The sequence below is a fragment of the Anabas testudineus genome, chromosome 19, assembly GCF_900324465.2.
Source record: "Anabas testudineus chromosome 19, fAnaTes1.2, whole genome shotgun sequence".
In the NCBI taxonomy this organism is placed as follows: Eukaryota; Metazoa; Chordata; class Actinopteri; order Anabantiformes; family Anabantidae; genus Anabas; species Anabas testudineus.
In genome coordinates, this window is record NC_046628.1 from 1,421,729 (window position 1) to 1,449,421 (window position 27,693).

Sequence of the window (27,693 nt, forward strand, 5' to 3'; positions counted from 1 at the left end):
GTGGACGGCACATTTACTGTAGCTGCCACACGGGTATCTGGAACAGCTGACACCTGTCAAACTCAATGAGAGAGTTTTAAGTTATTGTACCAACATACTGTTTGTCAAGGAGATCCTGATCCCGAGTGCTCTTCTTTCCTCAGTATATACTACTTGTATTTAGCTCCCACTACCCCTTGGAACAACAGCTGACTTTTTATTTATGCATTCAGTTGTTTCCTGGTTGCACAGTGTTAATGTTAATAAAACTTGTTTTGCTCCACATGCCGGTCAGCATGTCCTTACATGGGGAGCTGAGTTCCCTTGATGAATTTAGGACAGTGCTGAACTGGCAGAATGGGTACAGTAAGTTTTATACTAACACAAACAAGCTTTGCATGGCTGCTCCTGACTCCGTGAGCCATTCTTCATCCTCACATACAGATACACTGTGTGTGTATATACACACTACAAAGCTTTTAATCATCCACTGACAGCGCATTTGTACAAACCTGATTGCTGTCAAATGTCCTAAATTGCGATGTTTTTCAGTGCTATCTTATAAAATAAAAGGATGTGATTTTCGTGTGAATATAGAATTTAGTGGACATATTAAACATTTATTTAAAACATATTTAAGCTAATAACACACAAACAGTCATATATATTTCATGTCTTTATAGATCACACCCATTAAACATTCAAAGTACTGTCAAACAAACACAGCTGTGTGTTAGACCTGCACATTGTCCAGAAGGAACCTTTACACCACGCCTTCAGCGCAGACATATTCTTAACACATATGATGTGAACGTCTCTGTTGAGGTCACGTCACAGCATTTCTACTCGGTCGAGGTCTGGGCCGGTGATCATTTAACACTCTAAGCTTACTTAGTAACTCTTTCCAGCTTAATGAAAACCAACAACTCTTGATTGTACCTTTGAGATCTCATACTAAAAGCATACTTGCATACATGCTGCTCGTTAATAGCAAACACAACATGCCCTATACGCTAATTTCATTGACCGGACTCTAGGTTTGGTAACATCTGACTCAAGGTAGCATTTTTGGTTTAATCTGTATCTCCACCAACAAGTTAAGTGTTTTACAGACATGCTCAGTAAAGACATAATAAATTCTAGTTTGTTATAGTTTGTGTATTACAAGCTTTAGCACATTGTCCTTGCCTATAGTTGTATGAAGACCAGATTACATTTGATGTGATTTTTATGCAGAAAGTCAGATAATTACAACAGGTTTACAATATTTGCTACAATAATTGGCTTGCAAAAACTAAACCCTGGCTTAGTACATTAAGCTAATTGAAGCCAGGCTTTTTACAGCACAAGAAAGTTCCATTAAAATGTTTATGGAAGCTGAACTTGAGTTTTAAGCATATTTACAGTGGTTTCCAACTCACTGGAAACATTAGGGTCCGAGTTTAACTACTTTAATTCGACTAATTTAGCGCATTTTGTCAACCAATCAGCAGCTTGAAAGAAGCATGAATAAGCTGTAAACATACCTTAACAGCCAGTTTAATTATCTCCATTGTTTGTAACTAACTCTATACAGTTTAATAGGATGAGTTGAGTGCACTGTTTAAACTCTCACTGTTCGTGATACTTCAGTCAGTACTATTGTGAAATTAGGGATAGATTTATATGATTAGCATTCTCAGAATCTCATGATTTGTTTTTTTTTCTATGTAAAATTCATGATGTGTTCTTCAGCCTTGACTTCATTCTTAGCTTGATGAGTTCCATCATCCTTGTAAAAGATGAAAGAGTGATGTTGTTCCTGTTTAGCACTTTTAAATGCTCTGACAGTGCCCGTTAAAGGGCACAAGTCTAAAGAGTTTATTAATTAATTTAATTACTGAAAAAATATCATTGTAATTTCGTGTGCTCTTCAGTGTGTGTAGATTTTCTCCTTACCCAAGAACAAATCCCAAATTTGGTGAAGGGCAGAATGTTTGTGAACACTATGTTCATGTAGGAAAGGTTTTAGGAAGTAATGTCTTCTTAAGAACTCTGGTGAAAGTAGAGTATAACATCAGAAAGAAGCTGACGCAGACTCATTAAGCTTTGAAAAAGAACAGGGCTGCAGCTAGGTTAGGGTTAGGAAATGCATGTATCAGATTCCTCTTTTCTGTCTTTTCAAGCTGCAACATATTTTATTCACCTTTGTTTGACCCTCACTGCAGTCTGGACACTTGCAGGGAGGATCGGGTGTGTGTTAGGGAAAGAAAGAGAGCTAGCAGCAGCAGTGTTAAAGAAAGAAAGTGTGATGGCGTGGCACTACTCACTACTGTGTTTCTGCCTTCATCGCTGCTTCTCACTGCAGTGCTCTTATGTAATCTGATTGATCATAGCGGAACGTTCTAGCGCAGAGTAGATTGGAAGAAAGGAGAGGGGAGAAGGCACATGGCTGAGGAGAAGTGGGAAGAGGAGCGAGAGAACAAAATGAAATGAGGTGAAAGCGCGGGGCATAGACAATAAGTGAAGAGTGCACACAGTGACTAAATGCACAAAACACTGTGTGTGTCTAGTGTTTGCTCTTGTGTGAAGAGCTGCTCAGTCTCTTCTGTGTCTTCTAAGAGTGATGTTCATGTGAAGCTATTTTCCAGCAGAAAGTTTTTTCCATATAAAACACATATTGTTGTTTGATAAAGATAAAAATTTGAATTTGATATGTTTCATTTTTGCTGTTTTATTTTATGATAGGTTGTGTATATATATATATATTTCAATGCAACTAAAACAGATATTATTTTTGACCAAACTCTTAAACTATGGTTCCTCTTACTTAATGTGAACAGCACATTTAGTCACAAACTCAATGATAGAGATCCTGAACCTGAGTGTTCTTCTTTCCTCAGTATATACTACTTGTATTTTTGTAATTACAATTATTATGTTTATAGCACAAAATAACTAATTACATGAATAACTGTTGATGAAATGTTATTTGTGTAGACCTTGAGATAGGATCAGTCTAAGTCAAACGCAGCCTATGCGGACATTAAAATACCTGTGCTCCTTGTTGTCCTACTTTTTGAAACAGGTAAAAGTAGGATAAAGTTGTTCTTTTTTCTGGGCTGTGACCCTTAGCAGTTGTCGCATCAACCTACATACAGGTGAGTATGAGTGTGTGTGTCAGAGAAGTAACAGAGCATATAAGGAGTTTGAATAATGGGCTCCGTGCTGCGCCTCATACATCATGGCGGATGTGTGCTGTGGAAGGATGGCTGGCTGCATGGGCAGCCTATTTCTAGGAGACCTACCTATGGCTTAGAAATAACACACACTGACAGGTTGCTGCTGCAGTGCTGCAGTTTGCTCTTGTCCCAAGAGCAAACCGCCGGCTGCGGCCTCTCAAAGACACCACAAAACTCAGTAAAGTCAAACTTTATGTGAAGTGTCCCATATATGGAACATAGAAAAGAGAAGCAGAACAGCAGCAGTGTGGAAACACAACAGACAGCAACCTGGAAAATGCCTTATATGTCCTACCCAGATGAATTATCAGTTAAAGTATTTTGGCATTGATGTGTTTTTTACTGATCATTTATTACAGAGCAGTGCCTGGATGTGATAATGAGAGATCCCCCAAAACGTCCCTGGTTAGACAAGAAAAGTTGGGACTTTTTCTGTTATTTGTTACTTCACTTTTACCTTTATCATTGTAAATAAAAGCAAATTCAGAGACTGTATTTTTGTCCACAACACTCAAAATTGTTTAGGAACAGAGGCAAAATATGACTTTATTTACGCCTTATGTTTATGCAACTTCCAGCAATGAGTCCTGCAAGTGATAAGGAAGATGATGTGCAAGTAATGGACAAGAAGCTCTTAGCAGTGGTTTGACAGTATATCTTAACAGGGATACTCTAGTCAGGACTGTACTTTAATAAAACTGGTAAACTTACCATCAGCAAGACATCATGCTCACATTAATGCTTACATGCTAATTATTAGAAGATGTTTGTGTAAATGTTGTTTTGTTGCTGTTCTTATCTTGTAAGTCTGTTGATCAGAAACTACAAAAAATCCAAATTGGACCTCATGATGTACAAGAAATCACCACACTTGGTGTGATTCATCTTGAGGGGAAGGTGGGTTTGTTGGCAGTCCGTCAGATAGCTGTTGGCATATTTCAGTCTACATTAAAGTGGTGAACTGCCTGACCAACACACTGATGTTGCCGTCTGTATAAGCACCATCTCCATCAGCTTAGCAAAATAGGAATGTTAAACTGTGTAGACTACACACATAGATTAGGCCCAAATTGTGATGTTTCCTCCACCGTACTTTATGATTGGGATGATGTTTTACTGTGCTCTTTTTTACACCAAATGTAGGGCTGTGTGTTCTGAAGTGTTAATGTGCTCTTGGGCAAACTTCAGGTGTGCAGCAATGTTCTTTTTAGTAAGCCAGGACTTCCTTTGTGGTGTCCTGCCATAGACAACCTGTCAATATTTTACCCACTGTAGACTCATGAACACGGATGTTTTGCCAGTTCCAATGATGCATTCAAATCTTTTGCTGTTACTCAGGGTTGCTTCTTTACATTAATGGATGTTTGTTGTGCTCTTGGTGTCATTTTGACTGGCCTCCCACGTCTTGGTAGAATAGTCTCAGTCCCGAAGTTTCTCTATTTATAGATTCTTTGCTTAACTGTAGACTGGTGAATTTCTAAAGTCTTGACATCACTTTGTAACCTTTCCAGTTTTATGTAAATCAACAATAAAATACTTTTTCCTGCATACGTTTTTCCACTCGCACTGTGAGGTTCTCAGTAAAGATATGAAAGATCATCATCATCAGATTGTGTTTTTACTTTAGGCACATTGTAGTTGTTAATGCTCTTGATTTCGATAAAGATCCATATCTAGAGAGCTAGATCATGTTTTCTAAAAAATTCATGCAGAAAACCATGAAATTCCAAAAGGTTCACATACAGTACTTTTTCTTGCCACTGGATCTCAGTTGGGTGATGACATCATCAGGTTTAGTCTCTCACACACATACACCACAGCTTAATGCAGATGTGTTCACAGGCTAAGCAGTACTTCTTATGCCTAGTAAACAGATTTATGTGTAGCTGGTGCAGTGACCCTTTAATCTTCTGTTGATGATTGATCATACAGTGTGTAGCCTGATCTTGAAAGACCGCCAATGATACAAACATCTGTTCTCTAAGCTGTTCTTCAACTTGAGTTCTTTAAGGGCTAGAACCATGATCACATCCCATGAAGGACACTCTTGTCACAATGTTGCACAATAAACACAGAGTTACAAACCATCCAGTAGAATCAGAAATCAGAAACTGCCTCTTGCAAGAACATTTTTATATTCTTGAAACCCAGTTACATACTTACATACCCAAGGAATCAATCTATGTGGAAATTGTATGACTCCTTTATATGAGTATAAAATCAGCTTATTGGCGAAAGCTGACTTGGTTAATACATTCAAAACTCACATATTGTGTTTAGTACTATTTTTGACCATTGTATTTGTTTGACTTTAAAGTGTGTATGCTGATATTTGTGGTCAAAAACATGTTGAATTTTAATGTTTTACTTCTGCTGTGCTCACTAAGGCACGGCCATTTTGAAAGAGTCACTTTTGCATTAATAATTTTTTGTCTCTTAAGATAAGATACAATCACAGCAGGTGTAGGTTTTAGAGTGTCAATAGACACATTATAGTGCATCTTAGTAATGTAGTCACCAGTATCACTCTGCACCATAACTACATTATCATTTCAATTTCAAGTTCAATTTAATGTTGCTGATCTCAGACAAAATCCACCTTAGCAGTTCTCCATCACTTTCAAAATGCATTTGGTGGGCAGTGCCTGGTCTGATGTCTTGATTAATTGCCTCCTTTGTAAATCAAATATTAATTACATTCAGTACTGTGAGTGACATTAACTGATGCATTTATAAAAATTGCTAATTTAATTGACTGTTCACCATTATCATTCACTGTGAGATGACTGAAAAGGTTATGTCGAGCAGCAGAAACAAATCTTTCAATGAGATAACCTAAAAACCAGACACTAGTTTGTTGTTTTTATCCTTTTGTACATAGTTTTTGTACTTGGTTATTTGCTTTTGGTGTTGATGACGAATATTCCATGCGTTTTAGTATGCCTCCTTTGATGAATTGGTAATGATAACACTGACAGAGGACATATCAGATGAGTGGTTCCCATTTTGTGTAATCATTTTTTTCACTTATGTGCTGCATATTTGTTGAACTAATTTTTTTTCTGTAGACAAATGCTCTAAAGGATATCTTCATGGGCAGAGGTGCTGTCAAGGGTACCTGGGAACATTTCATAGATGAGTGATGCTCATCAAGGCGTAGGGTGATCACCATGTTAGCAGAGCAGCAGCAGCTTTTGACCTGCACGTTTCTACAAAGAGGCTTCTGAGTCCAATACAAACCTAAGGTTACTGGCATTTTGGATGTGTTCAAAGCCCAGGACACAGTCACCGTGGTTATGTGTGTAAACATGTAAAAAAAAGTGATAATGACAGTGTAGACAAATTAAAACAGGAGAGAATCTATTGCATGCCATACATATCAATCACGCTCACCCTTCTAAATAATCATTGGAGACCTTATTTTTCTGCTTGACTGCTAGATTCTTATTCTTTGTAATTTTAGAGTGATGCCGTGTCTACACTGAAAGTGTCTGACCCAAACACCTTCTCTGTAGACACACAGACAGGTCCAAAGCTGCTCCAGCTGCTTTGCTACTTGCTAAAATTTCCTCATTTCACACTTTCTGTGTAGATCATGAAATATTCCTGGAGGATCAGGGAGGACTGGGTTGAGTAGAGTGAAATGATTGATGACCTCATGCTATTGTTGCATCCTCAATCTGAACACCTAGTAGGATCAGAGAGGACAGTTTATTTCATTATTTCCAAAACTGTATTTTTTGGAGAAAGTTACAGCTTTTTTGGAGTAAATTACAGCATTTTAAAGACTAATCCCTTTGATTTTTAGGCAGACATCAGACACACTGAGTGAATGTGGGGTCCTGCTGTCTATGGCTGTTGTTCAGCTGTGTTCTGTGAGTGGGAGAGAGCACTCGACTGACTGAAACATTAACTGACTGCACAGTATTCTCAGCATATGTGAAAATGTCATGATGTTCCTATCCTGATCACTGGGTCACTTACCATCGAGCTGCACTGGTGGGCCAGTGTAACCCAGCAACATTGCCTTTCTCACAGCAGTCTGTAGCTGACACATACATAGTAAATAATATTTGTGTAAATATGTGTTTGTGTACATCTGCTGCAGCTGTAGCCTGCATGCATATAAGATCATGTGATCATGTTTAATCATGCAGTTGTGATGGTTGCTGTTAGGGTAAGGACTGTTCTCAGACCAGCTATGTGTGTGTGTGATATACCAGCAGCATGTGTGAGTGCATCACAGAGAGCTGTGTGGTGTGATGACCAGAATGGTTCAGAGACTGACAGAGGTTTTGTTAGGTGAGGAGAGAGACTAGCTGATGATCTACAGAGTTAAGTGGAAAGCTGGGAAAATGGAGCTGCACGTGGCACATATTGATAAATTGATAGCAGTCTGATTGCTATTACTGTGATAGAGTGTTTTCAATTTCACAGTCTTCGTCTGACAGTTGACAGCTACAGTTTGTTCTGGTAAAAGTAAAGTAAATAGCATCAAGGGTAATGGCAGCTATTTGAAACAGTTTCATACATAAGTGTTTTGCTTTGGATAAGACTGCAACTAATTATTATTTTTACCCTTAATTAATGAATTGTCTTACTTTAATATGATCCTGATGTGTGTGTTGAGATAATTTGACATGGAATTAACTATTTTATCTTCATAACCTAAGTTAGTATGCATTTCAAGGGCATTGGAGAACAAAGAAAGCTGAAATAGCTTTTAAATTATTTACAGTGTTAGTATGTTTTATTTTCTTTTTACAGTGCTTTTAGGAATAGTATGGACTGTTTCATAAACTTTTCTAATTGTTGTAATTAGTCTGATCCAAAAAACGACAACAAAACTAACAAAACATCAGGATTATATAGGATTCATTTTTCTCTCCCACTAATTTCTATCCAGTATACTGAAGAAAAGTATAACGTGGAGGTTGTAGTAATACAAATTACTGTATAACACCAATGATGCAGTGTTTATCATGTGCACGGCCGTGGCTGTCTCAGTTATCATCCCTTTTTCATGGATATGTGTGTGAAGTGTCTCAGCTGTAGGGGTCATGTATGCAGTGGGAGGTGTGTGGGCTGTGTGTGATCATGGTCTATTAATCTATCTACTATATATGCAGTGGTTAGAGAAGAATTTGGGCTAAGACAGAGAGGCTTAAAAGTTTTTGAATCCTTTCAAAATGTTCTCTATTTGCTGCATTAATACAACCTAAATTGTGCTCAGACATGATCTTAAATGGTTGTTTTTGACAAGAATATGTAAACCCTTGACTAAGTGGTGTGAATCCTTTTGCAGCAGCATTTCAACTCAGCCTGTTCACCAGCTTGAAGGGATTTGAGCCTATTCTTCCTCATAGAACAGCTTCAACTCAGCGATGTTGTTTGCCTAACCCTAACTCCTTCTACAACTTTTCTAGAGGTCTAGGATCAGACATTTCCTCTGTTATTTCAAAACATTACATTAATTCTTCTGTTTTAATGTTCTTTGGTAAAGAGCCTTTGTTTAGTTTTTTTATCTTGCTGCATATTCAATTTGGAGAATTCTGGCTTCCTCTTTGCAGCTCTGGCATGAACACCAGTGTTGTTCAGTGTTCTCCTGATGATGAACTCATAAATTGATTGATAATCACTGTAAGAGAGGTGTTTAGTTTCATAGATGCTACCCTGGGGTTTCATGGAATATCCTGGATTATTACATACCTGATCTTGGTGTGATCTTTGTTGGTTGACCACTCGTGAGTACGGTAACAGTCATGTTGAATTTTCTCAATTTGTACACGATCTGTCAGACAATCGAGTGGTGGAATCCAAACTCTTTAGAAATAATTTTTAACCCTTCCAACCTGCTTTGAATGAAAGCTCGGTAGAACAATTGGAGGATGACCTTGCAAAGGAGTTGAGTTTCTTTAGAAGGTACTGTCGCAGCTGGCATTTCCTGAGGATCTCCTCTGCGTTGGAGGCAATTTTCAGCAGCAGGGCAAATATGGTGCCCATGTACCGGTAGTCCTTAACGATCCCCTCTGATCTCCTGTGGATGGTCTTGGTAACTGCTGCAGCCAGTTCCCGCTGCTTGTTGGAGAAGGTCACCACCATTTCCTTGGCTTGGCCACATTCATTTGCAGACAGGAGTTGTCACACCACTCCACCAACTCCTGCAGGGCTGAGTCATGGTGCTATGTTGGTTGTGGCATTTGCTAACTTGACCAGATGATGTTTTGGTTGCAGTCACTGTAGAGGATGAAGAGCAGCAGTGAGATGGCGCAGCCCTGTTGAGGTGTGAAGGAGTCCAGAGAAGGTGTTGTTAAACAGGACTCTCTGTGTCCAGTTTGTGAGGGAGTCTATTATCAACAGGATGAGCTGGTTGTCGAGGTAAAAGTGGCTGGAGAGTTTCTGGGCCAGAATGTGGGGCTGCATAGTGTTGAAAGCCGAGGAGAAGTCTGTAAAGACAAGTTTGGTTCAGGTGTTGGCGAGTTCCAGGTGCTTGTGAATGGTATGGTAATGATGAATGCTTTGGTATCGTCAACACCTCTGCATGCGCAATATGCAAACTGCAGAGGGTCCTTTAGCGAGTCCGTCTTACTGATGATATCGTTTTTGTTGACCCTCTCCATTGCCTTTATCACCAGAGAGGTCAGGGCCATGGGGAAAGGTCATTCAGGACTTTGATTGTGCCACCCTTCTTTGGGATGGGAATGACTGTTCAGGGGCTGTGCTGCAGGCCATGGACCTCTGGAACAGAAGCAGAAACACGCCTCTTAGCTGCTCAGCACAGTACATCAGGGTGCATCCACTGATGTTGTCTGGCCCTAGTGATGTATTTATCTTCGCACTGCATCCTCTTTGATAAATATAAGGGCAGAGTGGCAGCAGTTTGAGTGAGGAAATACTTTTTTTGAGCTGAGTGCTGTTGTCTCTCTCGAACCTAGAGTAGAAGAAGTTAAGGTCATCAGGGAGTGTTGCCTGGTTATTGCCCTGGTGGGGGGAGCAGCATTCACAGCTGCCATATTCTTGAGGTCCTGTCAGGCTGAGCAGAGGTTACCTTTATCAGAAGATTGTTTCACTTTGTCTTTGTATTTCTCTTTTTTTGTCTTTGTATGTAGCCTGATAATATTGTCAATGGTCCACTGTTTGATAGTTTTCACCACCATCTGTGCCCTCCTCGCTGCTGGACTGTATGCTGATACAAGAAAAGTGGAGTGATGGTCAGCAGAGCCAAGTGGGGGGAGAGCAACAGATCTGTATGCATCTGATTCTGAGCCACAGCATTTGTCCACAGTCTTTTAAGATGGGTTGTGTATGTAAGATATTGGTGAACACCAATGACCACTGAGCAGTAAAGTCTCCCTTGATAAAATTGGGAGAGTCAGGAGATATAGTTTAAAATCTGTCCAGTACTCTTTTGATATTATTCCCTCACACATAAAGACATGACTTGCATAACAGCTGGCTGCACCTCCCAGCTTTAACCCATCCACATTTCAGTGCGCACAAGTTAATCTGTGTCTCTTACTTCTTTCTGCTAGCATCTATCTTTTCCATCCTCTCTTTAATATCTCCATCCGTCTCCCAGTCCGGCTTAGTAGGAGGCAGGTAGTGCTGGTCTGTTGTTGTAATTACAGGGACTTTGGGGATTATGCTAGGAATGTCACTGGTCAGTTATCTATGTGTGTGTGTGTGTGTGTGTGTGTGTGTGTGTGTGTGTGTGTGTGTGTGTGTGTGTGTGTATTTGCTTGATGTTTTATTGCTGTATGAGAAACGTTGGCCGGCAACCTGCCAGCAGTTGTATATTCTCTTGGTTATCACAATGTTAATTAGAATTCTATCAGAACCAAAGAAAAACACTCATTACCACTCATTAACAAGGATTCTCTTTAATGCACATTACACACTATTCATATATCTGTACATTTGATTAGCTCAGTGGTTCCCAAGTCTGGTTCTCAGACTTTGGGGCACTGTGTTACAGTATTCATTGACTTAACATGTGAACACAATAAAACAAAGAGCCACAACAAACAAAGAACAGAAAAATGTGTGTCAAACTGTTGTGAATACACCTCAAATAGAAATGGAAAACAAAATTAAATGAGACTGTGAGCAAACTAATAAATAAGAACGATAACCTCCATAATAATCTCCAGAAATGAAACAAACATTGCTCAGCTAGAAGCTGGTCGTTTTCCCTCTGCATCTCCACACGCTTCCTTTTATAGCCACAAAACCCGCAACGTGACAAAAAGTGAATAATGAGAACATAATGAAACATTACTCACATACAAATACATACCTCAGCAATAACACTGTCCTTGCCCCTCATACACATACCTCACGGTGAAGCCACAGCATCCAACACATTAGTGTGAGGAGTCGAATCCAACAGTACCCTCTCCAGTTTTTGCTTAAGCTGTTTATGATTGATAATTTTTGGAGGATGCAATTTATTCTTCATTCTTTATTCTGTCTTTGGATCTCTAATTAGCTCGCAGAAAAAGATTTTGATGTCTTCCAGCAGTCCAGTGAAATGCAAAATAAAGTAACAGCACTACAGCACTAACATTATAATCGGATAAACAATAAACCTAAAACAAACTTATGCTGACATGTGTTTCTATTATTTTCCTACATCTCCTGTGGTTGAGTTCACAAAAGAAAATACTGCTGTTTCTGTTACTACAGCTAGGTTTGTTGGCTATGTTAAAAAATGTATCTCTTGCCTTCAATGATCAACCCTTTACACTACATTTTATTGAAATCTAGTGTAACACATTTTTAACTTCATGTACGAATATGCCATAACAACAGAATTAACACTTCCACATTCTTACATACAGTTAATCATTATAAAATTAAAGTGAACCATGTTGAGATATAGAATTTAAATAAGTGTTCCATCCATTATCATTTTTAATATATAGAAATTGTCAGAAATGCTTCTTTATATGTTTGGTTCATTGATTACTTTTAATATAATTTCCTGCAGCAGTTGCAGCACTAGAGTGACATTTTATCAGCTGTATAATTCCCCTGGGGATAGCCTTTATTTTATGTTGCCATTCTTTAAATGTCACAGCACATGTTTTGGAGAATTTGACCTTCATCATGTTGTAAATCGGGAAGGAAAACTATATTCTTTCAATCTATGTCTGCAAGTGTAATGATCGATTCTTTCTGATTGTGTATATATTTGTTTTTCTATATGATTTTTTATGGGGGCATTTTGAAAACAAAACATACTTTTGCTGCAGTCAGAACCTTAGTTTTGGGGTAATCTTGTTTCACCATAGTTATATAATGACAGAATCTGTATTACTCTAATTTTCCCCAAAATATGCTGTGATATAAAATTTCAGAAGGATGCTGGAGATTTCAAATATAGCTACAAAGTCCAATACCTCTAAGCCACGTTTGGCATGACACAAGCAAAAGAGAAAATTAGGTGATGTAGTTATAGAGCAACAAAGCAGGAGTCAGCGAGGTTGGAGGATGAGAAAGACAGGACTTTCACATAAGACACTGGTGTTGTGTAATTTAAGTGCAACCACAAACACATTTTGTGGGAATATACAGTGCCTATAAAAAGTATTCACCCTCTTGGATGTTTCATCCTTTTATTGACATTATAAATACATGGTCAATAAAAGTTGGCGACTTTGACAATGTCAGTAAAATACCTAATTAAAGTCAAAGTGAAAACAAGTTTCTGCAAAGTAATGTCAATTAAATGGAAATATGTAAGGTGGATATATTCATATATAATATTTACCCTCTTCATGTCAGTATTTAGTAGATGCACCTTGACTGCAATCACAGTATGGAGTCTGTGCAGATAGGTATTTGTATTTCATACACTCAATCACTGCAAGCTGACCAGGACCTGATGCAACAAAGCAGGCCCAAATCATGATGTTTCCTTCACCATACTTTATAGTTGCGATGATGTTTTCTATGTTTTTTATGCCAAATGTAATGGTGTGTGTTATTTCCAAATAGTTCAATATAGTTTTATGGACTGCTGGTGAGTGTCAATGTGCTCTTTGGCAAACGCCGGGCATGCAGCAATGTTCTTTTTAGTAAGCAGCGGCTTCCTTCGTGGTCTCTTGCCATAGACACTGTTTTACGTAATGTCTACCCATGAACACAGATGTTTGCCAGTTCCAGTGATGTCTTCAAATCTTTGGCTGTCTCTCTGTGTTTTTGTGTTTTTTTTACCTCATTAAGGAGTGTTTGTTGTGCTCTTAAGGGGCATTTTGACTGGCTGCCCACTTCTTGGTATAGCCACAGTGCCAAAGTTTCTCTATTTGTAGATTGTTTGTCTCACTGTAGACTGGTGAAATTCTAAAGTCTTTGACATCACTTTGTAACCCTTCCCAGCTTTATGTAAATCAACAATTCTTGAGTGTAGATCCTCTGAAAGCTCTTTTTGGCGAGGCATGGCTCACATAAATGTATTCTTCTTGTGTGGAGGAAGTGGTTTTTATCAGTTTGTCAGTTCACATAATTTTTCCAGTTGCACTGTGAGGTTTTTATAGTTGTTCCTAATAAAGACCTGAAACATCAGATTTCTTTTGTTATTACTTTAGCCAAATCATTTTTGTTAATACTCTTGACTTGAATGAAGATCCGATTACATTTTATCACAAACTAATGCAGAAAACCATGAAATTCCAGAAGCTTCACATACTTTATCTCGCCACTGTACAAACATTATTATTGATTGTGTTGCAAATTAACTGTTATCTGCTAAAGAATGTGAAACACACAATTGAGTATCAGTATTTCTTTGTTGTGCAGCAGTATGTAATCACAGAGTCCAGTCTCTCTCTCTGTTTTCCTCTTCCACTGCTTTTCTCAGATTACATCATCATTGACGCTTTCCCCTCCTCCACACTCACTCTGTCTCTGTGTGTGCCAAGCTTTTAAACCCTCCTCCGCTGACCTGCCCACTGTCAGCATGCATGTGTGTGTGTGTGTGTGTGTCTCCAAAATCCCCAATGCTATATAATACTGGATACTTGGAATACAACTCACAGTACAACAGTACACACTGACAAACAACAAGCAGACCTGTAGCAATGCAGCAGCTGCTGAAATCACTGGTTGTTGCTGTTTTAGTACAGACTTGTGTGGAATCAGAACAACTAAATATATGAACAAGCAGACTAAATATAATGCTAGTGAAGGGTTTTACAGTGAGTCAGACCATATTTTATGTCACAATAGAAATCTGACATAAGGGCCAGAATCAGCAAGCAGCCTTACCTCTGCAGCAATAAATTGTCCTCATGTTTAAAAGTGATCTAAAGGTCATTACAGACTATATTTCAAATGTAGATACTTCAAATTCAAAGCATAAGCTAAAGCTATAATCAATATTTCTATATTAATAATGAATGACTTAACTGTGCAATGTGATGGGCGTCTCATGCAATAATATGATCAAATCTTAGCTAATTGTTTTAGTTACAGCAAACAGCATTACCGTTAGTTCAGTTGCACTGTTCTCAATGATTGTTTCTGGAAAAAGCAGGTTTCATTGAACAAATTCTGAGAAATCAAACTTCAGCTTGTGCCTCTTATAAACGCTGCCACATAGGGAATGTAAAGTATGTGATATAGATAAATGATCTGATGATGATAATGATCTTGGACACATTTTATTCCTTTCCTTTATTCCTATTATTATCATATTGTACACCAATATTCATCACTTCAGCTTCTGAATAGTGAGATGCTCTATTTTTATCTATGTTTTTCATTTTAATCTTTATTCATTGTATTGTGTATTTAAATTTCAGTATCAGATTCATCTGATATCCCTAGAACTGCACTGCTGCCCAGGAACTATTAAAACATATTGATGAGCTACAGTTTATTTATTTATTTATTTTTAGCATTTATTAATTAAAACACATCCATTTGTGTGTTAACAGGACTGGAAAAGGAACACTGAGAAAAAGCAGAGTCAGGTCTGCTGGGTCAGCTGCATTGTTGTTATTGCCTTTTGTAATTAGACTTATTAGCACAAGCATCTTCTCTGCTTTGTTGTTGCCAAAAGTGTTGTTTTTGCCTTTTTTTTTTTTTCTTGGTTATTACTACTAAGATGATATAATGTCCCATACTGTAACACTGGCTCAACCATGAACACACACTGTAATTACTTTGATTATATCCCACACACTGACATGCTGCCATAAATGTGCACCAGTGTGGACTAATTTGCAGCTGAAAGAAATCCCCAACCAACACACAATTTCGTCCTGTTTTAGTAAACTGCTGAGCCTTTAAGAATATGGTGCACTGGCCTGACAAAGGTGGCATCCTAGGATATTCAGGATTTCCACTGGACCTAAATACAGTGCACTCAGCAAAGGTATTAAAGATGTTAATATCGCTTTTCCTTACTTCTCTCTTTCAAAGTCTGTTTCTCTCATCTCTGTGGTGTCGCGGGTGCATTAATTATTATTGTGATGTCTATTTGGATTACAGACATGTCTTTCTCTCATTCTCCCTTCTCCTCTCCTGCTCATGTTTCCTCTGGCTGCTACTGTTGAACAAGCTGTTGTGTAAGACGGCGTGTATTCACCTCTGCACTGCTTTTGAGTTTGAGCCCTGAGCATGCACTCTAATGTGCATGTGTGTGCCCATTTCATCCAAATGGTTTTCAGCTTGTGCACACATTTGTGCATGTGTGTGTGTTTGTGTTTGTGTGATTATGCTATTACAGACATGCTAATTTATGTTCTGTGTGTGGGTAGAGGGCAGATGCAGCCTGAGAGGGTGTTTTTCTTAAGCAAGGGAAGCTGTTCTGCCATTAAACACACAGTGTATAGCTACATATATGCACACAGAAATATAAAGCCCTGAATAGATAAGGTATGATTTAGTACAGGAGACAGTAGTATAGTTTGTATGATTTTGACATCAGCTTAGTGCAGCAGGTGTCCTGTTTGGTTGGCCAAACAACAGAGTACAACAGAAATAACAATTCAATAGAATAGAGTTTCACTGCAATTACAAATTTGATACTTATTGTTGGTAAGAGCGAAGCTTTCAGGTTAGTCTTTATCAAAGCCTACAAGTATTGTTAGATCAGTCACACTGCACACCACACTCCTCATTATCCAGCTTTATATGTTGTTGTGTTGTTAATAATGTGCAAAGCTAGTAGCAGCAGCTACAGAGCAACATGATGATTCAACTGGACATGTGTTTCTGTCTATATGATCTAAGTTGACTATTCCCTCTCTTTTTAGCTGTTACACATGCAAAACACGTTGCTTGTGTATTTTAAATGAATATGTTAAACATGAACATATTTGCCTTGTGTCATTTACTTTTAATTGTGAACATATGGTCATTAAATTTTATAGAAAACATGAATGACTTGGGATTTTGAAAGCAGAAAAAATCAAGTAAACGAAAATGCATCATGAGAATAACTGGATCTGGAGAAGCATCTTTATGTTACAACCCACCTTTACGCTTTCTAAAGAAGGTGTGCTGTCAACTAGCTGTTTTGGGTTGGACTGAGATTGGATCACACTCTCGCAAATAACAAATAGTACTAAAATTGAATAAAACTGTAATGTGAAGGGAGCAAATTCACTTTTATAAACCCCTTTAGCTGCCATGTGAATTATGACATTATCATACAGTCCCCTATTAAAGCAGCTGGCCCTGTGGTTGGATCAATAAAATGTGTGAATTTGACATGATTGATGTTTATTTCCCACTTTTGTTGCTTTTTCAGAACCATTTCGATGACTGTTTCTTTAACAGTCATGGAAAAACCACCACTGATTGGTGAAATTTGTTCTGCAGGCTCACACACTGACTCACTATCCATTTAACCTCCTAAAGTTATTATATCTAATCTCCCAAGCCTGTCATCTTATCTACAAGCCTGTCTTATCTAAGCAATTACATCACTCAGTCCAGTACTATAATTACTGATACAGACATTGGCCCTAGTTTGTTGATTTGGGCAAATAAAAATCAAAGTGTAAAATGTTTTTTCTGTAAATTAGTAATTGTTTTGAATCAGAACCCTTGATCTTTTTAAAAACCAAACCATAACAATAGCATGGAATATCTGAACAATGAATCGTTACAAGGTCACTGACAAAGAGTGTTGGCCTGCACAAGATCAGATTGCTTTTAAAGACAATGCCAGTTAAAGATTTGACTATTTGCTTTGGTCTCTCTCTGTCTCTGTGTCTGCCTTTAGTGGCTGTTGGAGGAAATGCAGCTTGTGTCTCCTTCTACTGACTATCTGATGGTTTCCATTTCAGTTAAAGGCACTGAAACGCACACACACAGACACTCCAGACTTGAAATTACTACTCGTTGCTCAGAACTGCTGCTGATGATCTTCCATCAGTCTATCTGTGTCTGTTTCTTTTCCAATTACTCTGTGTGTCTCTCTATCACTTTCTCTCTCTCTCCATAGAAGGCTGGAATGCAAAATACTGCTGACAGACACCAGAGCAGTTTATGTTGGAACGTGTGTGTGCGTGTGTGTGTGTCTGTATGTGTGGCAGCTATTTCAAATGTTACTAAGGCATGGTCCAAACTAATGATAGCTATAATAGATATGTAGCTCAGTTACCTTCCTCATGTGTGCATGAGTAGATTTGGGCAGGAGCAGCTGTATGTACCAGACATTACTATACAAGTGTCATTAAGACATTACAGGAAGGTTTTCAACAAATCTTACATGCTCTGTGTGTGTGTGTGTGTGGGTGGGTGGTGGTTTTCCTTCAGCCCACACATCTAGATAATTAGGTAGAATCACAGTGACTGATGTATTCAAATGCAACCAGGCTCTGTGTAGTTATTTTCGTTTTACATCTATGAAACGACATTGTTGGGGTGTGGAATAAAAGCCACAGAGTAGTCCACCAGAGGGAAACACTGCAGCAGGACTATTGCCAGAATTGTCCTCCAGAGAGATACCTTCCACTCTGTGGCCATTTTCCAGCCATGCTGACTCTGTTTGCACTTCTGGTGTACAGAGTCCTCATAAATGATGAAGCAACAAAGAAAGCCCTCATTCATCGTACTCTAAGCTGCTGTAGAAACATTTACTGCATGCTCCCCCTTTTTTTATGAATATGTATGTATGGAATTGTGATTGCTGCCAGTATCAGACTGCTGAATCAGCACCTGCATCTCTGATTTGTCGGTTCAAATAGTTCTGGGTGTGATAAGAGCTGAGCAGGCAAGATTAAATGAATAGTTCAGGTGTTTTTTTTAAGCTGTTCTTAACACAGTTTTGAGGTCCAGTAGTAGGGCCAGGGCTGGCCATTTTCAATTATAATTCTCATCATAATTCTTTAATTAGGTCATTTATAAATGAAAAGAATGTGTGTGAATTTGTAAATATTGTGAAGAACTAGTGTATGGTAGCTATGGCATCATCATTCTTAAATAAGATTCCAGTTTCTACAGTATATATTGTGATGTCAAATTTATTTGAAGACATTTCATTACAATGAAAGTCAATGCACATTCTGGATTTCACATTTTAAATATGATATATGTTTAATAAAATAAAAGATTGTAAATACATTGCACTTTACAATAAATGCACAGTGACCTTTAATGTGATCTGTGACCTCAGTCAGACTGTAGATTGCACAGTAAGACTCACTTGGTCTGTGAAAACAAGCTGCAGGTAGCTTAGAGTAAGAGTGACTCAGCAAATAAAAGAGCCTCTGTTTCTGACTCCATGTCTGTTGGATCAGTCATTTAATATTGGGGAAAAACTGTGTTCCACAGTCACAGTTAGTGACTTTTTACCCACAGTGATGCCCCTAAAATAACCTGATTTCTGTGTGAATCTGTTGCCATCGTACAGTAAATGCTGATGGAATTTGGACATTTGCATGTACAGATAGCAGCTATTTGATAGTCACTGTGTGCAGTATGTTAAACGCTTTTGACAGCTTGTTTGAATAAGATATACTAGAATAGGGCTCAAACGTCGATCACAGAGGTACTGTGGGTAGATCGTATAGCATTAAAAACATAGACGTCAGCCTATCATCTATCGTCACTATGACATTTATCACTTGATTGACGTTCAGGGCAGCCAGTCTGACATCTGACCTTTTCTGACACATGGGTCACCACGCATGCGCAAACAACCGCGCCAAAAAACTCTATCAAGCTACCGAGTTGCCTAGTTAGCCTCCAATTTATTTCTAACTCAAGAAAGGCTTATTGAGTTATAACTCAGGAAAGGGTATAAAAATGAGTGGGGGAGCTGGATCAAGAAAAGAAGCTCTAAACCTACCATTTCCATACGGAAAGAGAGGAGGACTTTTATTTCACTGAAAAAGGAGCTGAGAAAGAGAAAGGTGAAGGAACTAAAATCCCAGTTATTCAGACAGCAGTCATTTTACTCACATCGTTAAGCAGAAGAAGTTCTTCCAAGACGCAGAGAGGGTAAAAGCATTCGCTGAAGCAGCTGACTCATTGTTGCACAATATAGGTTCATGCAGTAAAGCAAGATACATCAACATATATTGTACAAATAAAGAAAACTCAATATATTTATAAATATATGTTTAGCATTTTTATAGTAGGTAGATCATTTTGACTTGGTCATTTTATAATTTTATAAATTAAAATGAATCAAATGATTTTTACCTACAGTACATTTTTGCAAATAGGACTATTGTTAGCAGTTGTCAGTCCTCCAGTGTGTGTTTGGAATAAAATATAAGTAATCCCAAATGTTTGAGCGGTAGTAATTTAAAAATCTCATTGACACACAGGAGAAAGTAATGGCACATAACAGTTACCTGGTTTTCTGCATAAATTCATCATCATCAGCTGTTTTCTGATCCTCACATATTAACAAATGCAACTGTCATGTTTTTTTTATGTTTTTATTGAAAACCCCTATTAAACAGACAGAGTGATGGTAAAAAAAAACTAAGTGAAACACTAGGCTTCTAATGTCACTAAATGCCAACTAGAGTCAGGTGGAGCTCATTGAAATGAGGATGGAGGTGTGCTTTAGAGGTACCCTGATCTATAAAAAATTTAAAAAGTAGATATTCATCAGTCTACAGTTCAGTAGGATTCATAAAATGTCCTCAGAATTTATGTGAGTATTGTCCAGATTAGGCTGATATAGAATTGTCTTTTTGTGCAATAACACTATTCTTTAATTAGTTATTTAAGTTAAGAACCAGTGCAGTAATATAAGGTGAAACACATGTCAATACCGTGCTGTTTATAGGGGGGAGAGTTTTGAAGAGTTTGAACTGTGGCTCAAATGTATGTAATATTGTACTGTGTGAGGCACAAAGTGGGTTTACATGGGCTGTACACATACTTAAATAAATACATTAAGTTGAAATCTGATTTGGCATCTAGAAATTGTGTGAACTACTAAAATAATGTCTAGCTATGTAAACGTGTAAGATGAGACTTCTCCATTAATCTGATCATCTTCTCATGACATAAAAGCACTGCAGCAAGTGGGCACAGCTCGCTGCCCTGAGATAAGCCAGGGAGACAGAGGGCAAGAGAGGGGTAAAGTTTGGTCATGTACAATTAAATAAATGTGAGGCTGAGTGTGTGTGTGTGGATCATGCAAGTGTGTAGCTGTGTTTTCTGAACGAGTGGGACTGCTGGCTGAATGCCTCTCTGTGCAACAGTTTTAGTGTATTACATAATTAGTCAACAAATTCAAACTTTGCTCAACCCCGCTATGCACCCCCTGTAGAGTGTACAAAAAGTGCTAAATATCTTAGGGCCAAATGAAATGTATTAAATGAGATTTTTTAGCTTTTGGACTGGTTTCTGAAGAAGACATGCAATGTGAATACATCATCTTCTGCTTTGGGAAAATACAGCAGCCATTTTCCACTATTTGGTGACATTTTGTATACATTTGTTGCAGCCTTGGAGATGTCACTTCTCTGCACCTACTACTAGAAGGAGCAAAGCAAATCTGATAAGTGCTGACTTCTTGTTCTGCCAGTCCTGTCACATAGGAGAGTTCTACAGGGATGTTTCTGGTGGTCCCTGTTGATTTAGCCATGTCTATTCTGGTCTTTGGTTGCTTCTGAGCCTTCCTGAGCAGTCTAGACCTCCTCTTCACTGACAGAAGGTTGTGAATGTATGCTTAAATCTAGGTGATGCTTGTGGACTAGACTATGAGCAGAGGCAGAGAGGAACTTGTAGTCGTGCACGGGGTTGTGTGTGACTTCAAGACCAGATATCACATAACTCTTGTGTAACTCAGATTGTAATACTGTATGCACACAATATGGTTAGACAGACTTTTGGCAGATAAACAGATGTGTGTTATGGATTAACTGCTGTAATATGTGAGCAGACTGATTTCTAATTGATTGTAACACTCCGGTGCCGGACATGTTGTAGTGCTGTCGCTGTTGCACTGTCTGATAAGAAGCTTATCATAGCCACATGATAGCCTAGGACACACTGTGCCTCAGCATATACTGAGCTTGTGTGTGTTTGTGTGTGCATATGCGAGGGTATGTCCTTGCGTGGTTATGTGGACATGTTTCAGTTAGATTCCAGGGTTGTGAGGGCATTTTGGACGGTCAGAGTCCAAGTTCAGGTCCACTTAGGTTAAGGTTAGCACAGGGGTAAGGGTTTGGAGTAGAGTAGTGTGAGCCTTTATATTAGTAAGTTACCTCACAACTACAAGAAGACAAGTGTTTAAGTGACTTTGTGTTAGCAAGTGTGAGTGATGCAGCGAGTATACAGAACTGGTTGATGTTGTACTGCCACTATGTGCTTGTCTGTCTCGATCTCAAAACTCATGATTAAAATGCATGGCTTGAAGTAAATGAGAAATTATATCTGCCTAGTTCAGACTGAACAAGTCATCCATTTGGTTTTTAAATAAGGTACTATTTGATCAGGGTAAGTAAATGGATAACCCCGTGGATAACCTTACCATCAGCTCCCATTGACATGTGTCTCACCTTAAATTAATACTCAGGTTCCCAAAAATACCTACCATTATTATTATTAACTGGTTAATGAGGGAGATAAGTAAATAAATAACTAAACAAGTATGTAAATCTTGTCACACATTTAATGCTAGATTTTGGTACTTCACAGTTGTGGTCATATTGGATGATTCTGCCAACTTTATCAGTCTTTATGTAACATAGTGGACTGGAGTGGAGTGAAGAGTGTGGAGGTTGAGCTGGTGGATGGCCATGAAGTACTTTTAACACCTGACCAGAGTTGTCAAGGATCATCATCCAGGGTTTTGCAAAATCATCCAACAATACTAGAGAGAAATTGGCAGTTTTCTTACCTGGATTCATTTCTCTGTTTTGGATTTAACTAGTGAATTGGATATTTTTAATCTAATACTTAAACTATACAGTGTGTGTTTCATTTGTACTGTGGTAAGATGAAGTGCTACAGTTCATATACTGTAGCTAAACTGGGTTAAGTATGGACATGTGGTCGAAACGCCTACTCCAGGATGTTGCACGCACAACGACTCTGGGTTAAAGAGTTTTAACTTTTGACTGTCTTTTTATGTGTGTTTAGGATGATGAGGTGGTCCTACAGTGTTCAGCTACAATCCACAAGGAGCAACAGAAACTCTGCCTGGCTGCTGAAGGCTTTGGAAACAGACTCTGCTTTCTCGAGTCCATCTCCAACTCTAAGGTACTGATGTACACATTTCTATTGTTTACAAAAAAATGTATCAACCACACAGAACATTTGGCAAAAGTTCTGGATAGATCCTGGTACTTCTTTGGTACAACCTCTGTTGCGGTATGTCAATATCCTCCATTGGTTCTGTGTGTGTTGGCAGTTTCACAGCAGTCGATGACAGTTTCATGCAGCATGGCAACCTACACTGGTATAAATAAATAACCAAATTTTACCAATTTTACCATGTTACCAAAGTTTGTAATGACATGAAAACCAGAATAAACAAAATAACAGATAACAAAATTAGCTTTGATATGTGTGACCTCAAGTGCCCTTATGTTAATTTGGTGCTGTAAGCTGCAGTCGTGCATGGATCTCCTGCTATCTGTTAGATAACATTGTATTAAGAACTACATGTACATGCATTTTATTTCACTGAGTAGGGTAACGTGTTCCTGTTCTTTTAGAATGTGCCCCCAGATCTGTCCATCTGCACCTTTGTGCTGGAACAGTCACTGTCGGTACGAGCACTTCAGGAGATGCTGGCCAGTTCCGAAGACAAAGCTGAGGGGGTGAGTGTGAAGACACCTGTCACTTTTTGCACACACAGACACACAGCAGGGAGTTGAGCAGGTTTCCTCACTGAGGTCATGAGTTTTACTTCATGTCAGGTCTTTAGCTCTAATGCACAACTGAAATCAGTGGGAAGGAGACTGCTGGTATGTCCTCATTCAGCAGCTGAGTTTGTTGCACAGTATCAGCATTGTCTTTCCAAACATATCCTCAGTGAATAACAGGGAGCTGCCCTGATCACCTTTGAGCACTTAATCTTCTGCTTTGCTTTACTGAGCTCTGTACTTCCAGCTACTGATGACTGTTTCTGTTAACTGTCATCAGTCATCATCCTGAGCATGAGTGCTTTATCCAGTTATTATATTAGTTTTACCCAATAACTACAGCATTATATACAGTAGTTCTGAGATAGTAAACTTGCAAAAATGTGGCAATATTATGATTATGAAGTTAGTAGTTAGTATAGTATAGTAGTACCGTATTTTCCGCACTATAAGGCGCACCGCATTATAAGGCGCATACAGTAGAGGCTTGAGTTACGTTATGCAACCCTTAGATGGAGCTGCGCTAAAGGGAATGTCAACAAAACAGTCAGATAGGTCGTCAAACTTTATTAATAGATTACAAACCAGCGTTCTGAGGACTCAGTTCACTCCCAAAAGTAATAAACAGCTGTTTTATTATTTCATCAGTGACGTAGAATGTTCGTGACAGTTTATCTTTGTCCATGTTGATGATGTGCTCTGGCTGTGTCATGCCTTTCAGTTCAAGTGATAAATGAATAACAATAAGTTGTGACAAAGGCAGCTAAAAAGTATTATAGTATTGTTCTTAAAATGTATCAGAGTGAGAGTTGTGTATTTTAGTTGATCTTTGTTAAGATAATTAGTTGCAGAGTGAGCGCTCTTTCCACTTTCTTTTCAATAGTACAGCTTTGACGTATTTTCTCTGTCTGTAAATTAAACTAGTTTAGTTTCCACAGTAAAACAAACTGGCTCATGTTTATGCTGAGTGTGCTTTATACGTTTGTGCCTTGGAAAGCATTTGTCTTTGTAAGGATTAACATGTTTATTGTCATTAGAAGTATGTTAGTTGTTACATGTGATAAATTACGTGTGCGTTTTATTGTAATTAGCTTCATTCAAGTCAAGCTAGCGTGTGCGAGTGTAACATACCAAATGTGTAACGATGTGTATTATTGTTAATTTAGTTTCTTTCTGTTTATTTCAGTTACATAAAGAAAAGATAGGATAAATTGTAGTTGAGAGCAATGTACTCCTCAGTTCACAACTCCAGTAAAGACAAGAAACCGCACCATTGATTCATTAATGTTAAATTCTCTCACTGCTGGTCTATTCATGTGTTCTACTGCGTGACTGATCGCCTTGAGTTTAAACTCTGTGTCGTAAGCGTGTCTCTTAATAGGAGCTATTTTGGGGTCTTTGCACAAACACACAAATGGAATTGAAACGGCACGCTTCGCCAAGTCATATATCCCAGCATGCACCTCACCCTACTTCTTCTACGAGGGAAAATGGAGTCGGCGGCTGTTTACCGTAGTTGTTTACAGTCAGAGACCTGTTGCGGCTCAATACTGATCAATACATAAGGCGCACCGGATTATAAGGCGCACTGTGGGCTTTTGAGAAAATTGAAGGCTCTTAGGTGCGGCTTATAGTGCGGAAGATACGATGTATTTTTTTTTACAGTGAAAGAAAAGCTCAGTGGGGGATTGCATTGAGCTGCTGATGCAAATAGAACGAATGGTGGCCTAGTTGTGATGTAATGACTTTGTAAGCATCATAACGTCATTAAAACTTTATGTAAAGCTTTACCAAGTTAATGTGATAGCAATGTGAATGCTTTATGTGTAGTAAATTAAATATACCAATTATGTTTTGTTGACATTAAGGTGAGTTTGCATCAAGGATCGGCTCTCCAACCTACTGTACTTATTTGAAACTGTGATGGACAAGTTGAGGAGAGCTGAGATCAGACAGGAGTCTTTGTGGATCTGTGTTGAAAGTAGGAAGCAGACTGAAATGAGCCTGGAGAGATGGGGAATGGAAGTCAGTAGGAGCAGGATGGGTCAAATGAGCATAAATGAGAAAGAAGGTGGTAGAATGGTGCAGTTGCAAAGAATAGATTTGGATTAGTTCAGATATTTAGACTGGAGACTATGGATTTGGATATCTAAAATTTTTGCTAGTTTGTTTTATGTTGTCAAAAATTAATGCTATGGATATGCAGCATATGCAGTCCTGCGTTAAACCGGTGGATCAGGATCAGAAGAACCCAGCAACAGTATTTGTATCACCCCAAAAATAGTGTGTTGAAAAAGATGTAAAAAAACAAAACAAAAACACAACAAGTTTTTCACAATTACCTGCATCTGCATATTTATGTTATTTGTTATCTCAACATAAATTTCCATCACTATGTCTTCGTTGTGCAGAGGTGGAAGTTCACCAGGTCAGGGATGATTAAGCTTTTGTCTGCCCCCTTGTGGCTAAACTTTCAAATCCTCCAGACACACATAAAGTACTCATGGAAGTATGAGAACAATGACGCCGGGATGCTCTCATTACTTATGGATACATGTCAGCAAACAGCAAATGTATTTCTAGCCTTAAGGTCACCTGTTAAGAGTAACAAAGAGTGTCATAGAGAATCTTCTTGTACTCTCTTCTTCACTTAGATGAGAGTACAGGGATGGTGGAGTGGGTGGAACAGAGTGTCAGGAGTGATCTGTGATAGAAGGGTATCTGGGAGAGGGAAATAGAAGGTTTACAAGAAAGCAGTTATCTTGTATGCACTGGAGACAGTGGCACAGGCAAAGGAAGGAAGCATGGCTGGAGGTGATGGTGAAGATGCTGAGATTTTCACTGGGAGTGATGAGGATGGGCAGAATTAGAAATGAGTGTATTAGAGGAACAGAGCAGGTAGGATGATTTGGAGCCAAAATGAGAGGGGTGAGACTGTTCTAGCCCTACTGCATATACTGCATACACTTTTGCATTTTCTTTCAGTGAAGGGGCAGATTTGCGAAATTCCTTTTTTAAAAAGGAGGATTGTTTAATTTTACGTATTCTTGAACATCAAATTTGGAATTTGATCAGAAAAACTCAACTGAGTATCTAAGGACAAACAGAGCTGCAGTGCAGGTGTTGTTGTAGTGGAGGAGGCGTTAATAGAGATGGGGCTCATGTCAGATTTCATCGTGACTTGCAGTTTTTTAATGAAGCAACGGGAGGGTTATTAATTTCTCCTTTTTTTCACTGTCAGCAGACATCAAAACCAGAGCCAAGAGACACAGTGACACACGCACACACACATATATATGGCTTTGTGTAGGCACATGTAATCACACATAATGCATACTTGCATAAACACAAGCAGAAAAACAGCAAAAACACATAAACCATCAGGTGTGTATGTATAAAGGACTGTCATTATAGTCTCACTGCATTAATTGCAGACAGTCCTGGAGCCTGTTGAAAAATGTGTGTGTACACAGTGAGAAAGGCATGCAGACATGCATCAGAGACAAGACACACACATCAGGTGCATGTACGTCATTAGTATAGTAAGTCAGGCATATTCTAGTGTGAGCTCCATCAGCTACATTCGTTGCATACCTCATACACTTACATATTGCAGAAGGGTGCACTCCAAAACCTCACCAGCACTGTGTTGGTCTGTGCCACTCGTATCTGTTCAGCACACATAACAGCACATGCTTGTTATGCCGGCCTAAATTGACTTCTGTGTGTGGCAAATAAAAAAGTATACCATGTGTGCCAATAGAATCGTGAACAGTACAGACAACACATGGCTCTCTGTATCTGCACACATATTTTTCACCATGCTCATATTGGCTGAATCCAAAAAAAGAACTCTACTGCAATGTTTCTGCTACCATTTAAAAAAATGATGAATTACATCATGTCTATCACTTACTGCTTTGTGATAATCAGCTGATCGTCTGAGCAGATCTGTGAGGATGAATTGCAACTATTCTGCATTAGAGATTGTGAATTTTCCAAGTATAATGGTGACTGGCTTATTCTGCAGGGTAGTGTTATTAAGTAATAATGAAGTGTGGTGCATGATTGCCTGCTTAGTTATCTTTAATATTTTGTTGAATTAGACAACTAAGTGGCAGTTGAATCGGAAAATATTGTCTGGTGCTGTTTTTTTCTACAACTAAAAGTAATTTCACTTCCAAAAGTGCTATTGCTTT

The 27,693-nt window shown here is 38.6% G+C and overlaps 1 protein-coding gene across 1 annotated transcript in view; it reads left to right on the plus strand.

Moving 5' to 3' along the window:
- Nucleotides 1-9,376: 9,376 nt before the first annotated feature.
- ryr2a (ryanodine receptor 2a (cardiac)) overlaps nucleotides 9,377-27,693 on the plus strand; it is a 111,117-nt gene continuing 92,800 nt past the window's right edge. Inside the window, 5 exon segments of the mRNA XM_026351828.1 lie at nucleotides 9,377-9,386; nucleotides 9,535-9,699; nucleotides 9,836-9,990; nucleotides 22,767-22,886; nucleotides 23,345-23,449. Of these exon segments, the coding sequence (XP_026207613.1) occupies nucleotides 9,377-9,386; nucleotides 9,535-9,699; nucleotides 9,836-9,990; nucleotides 22,767-22,886; nucleotides 23,345-23,449 (555 nt within the window).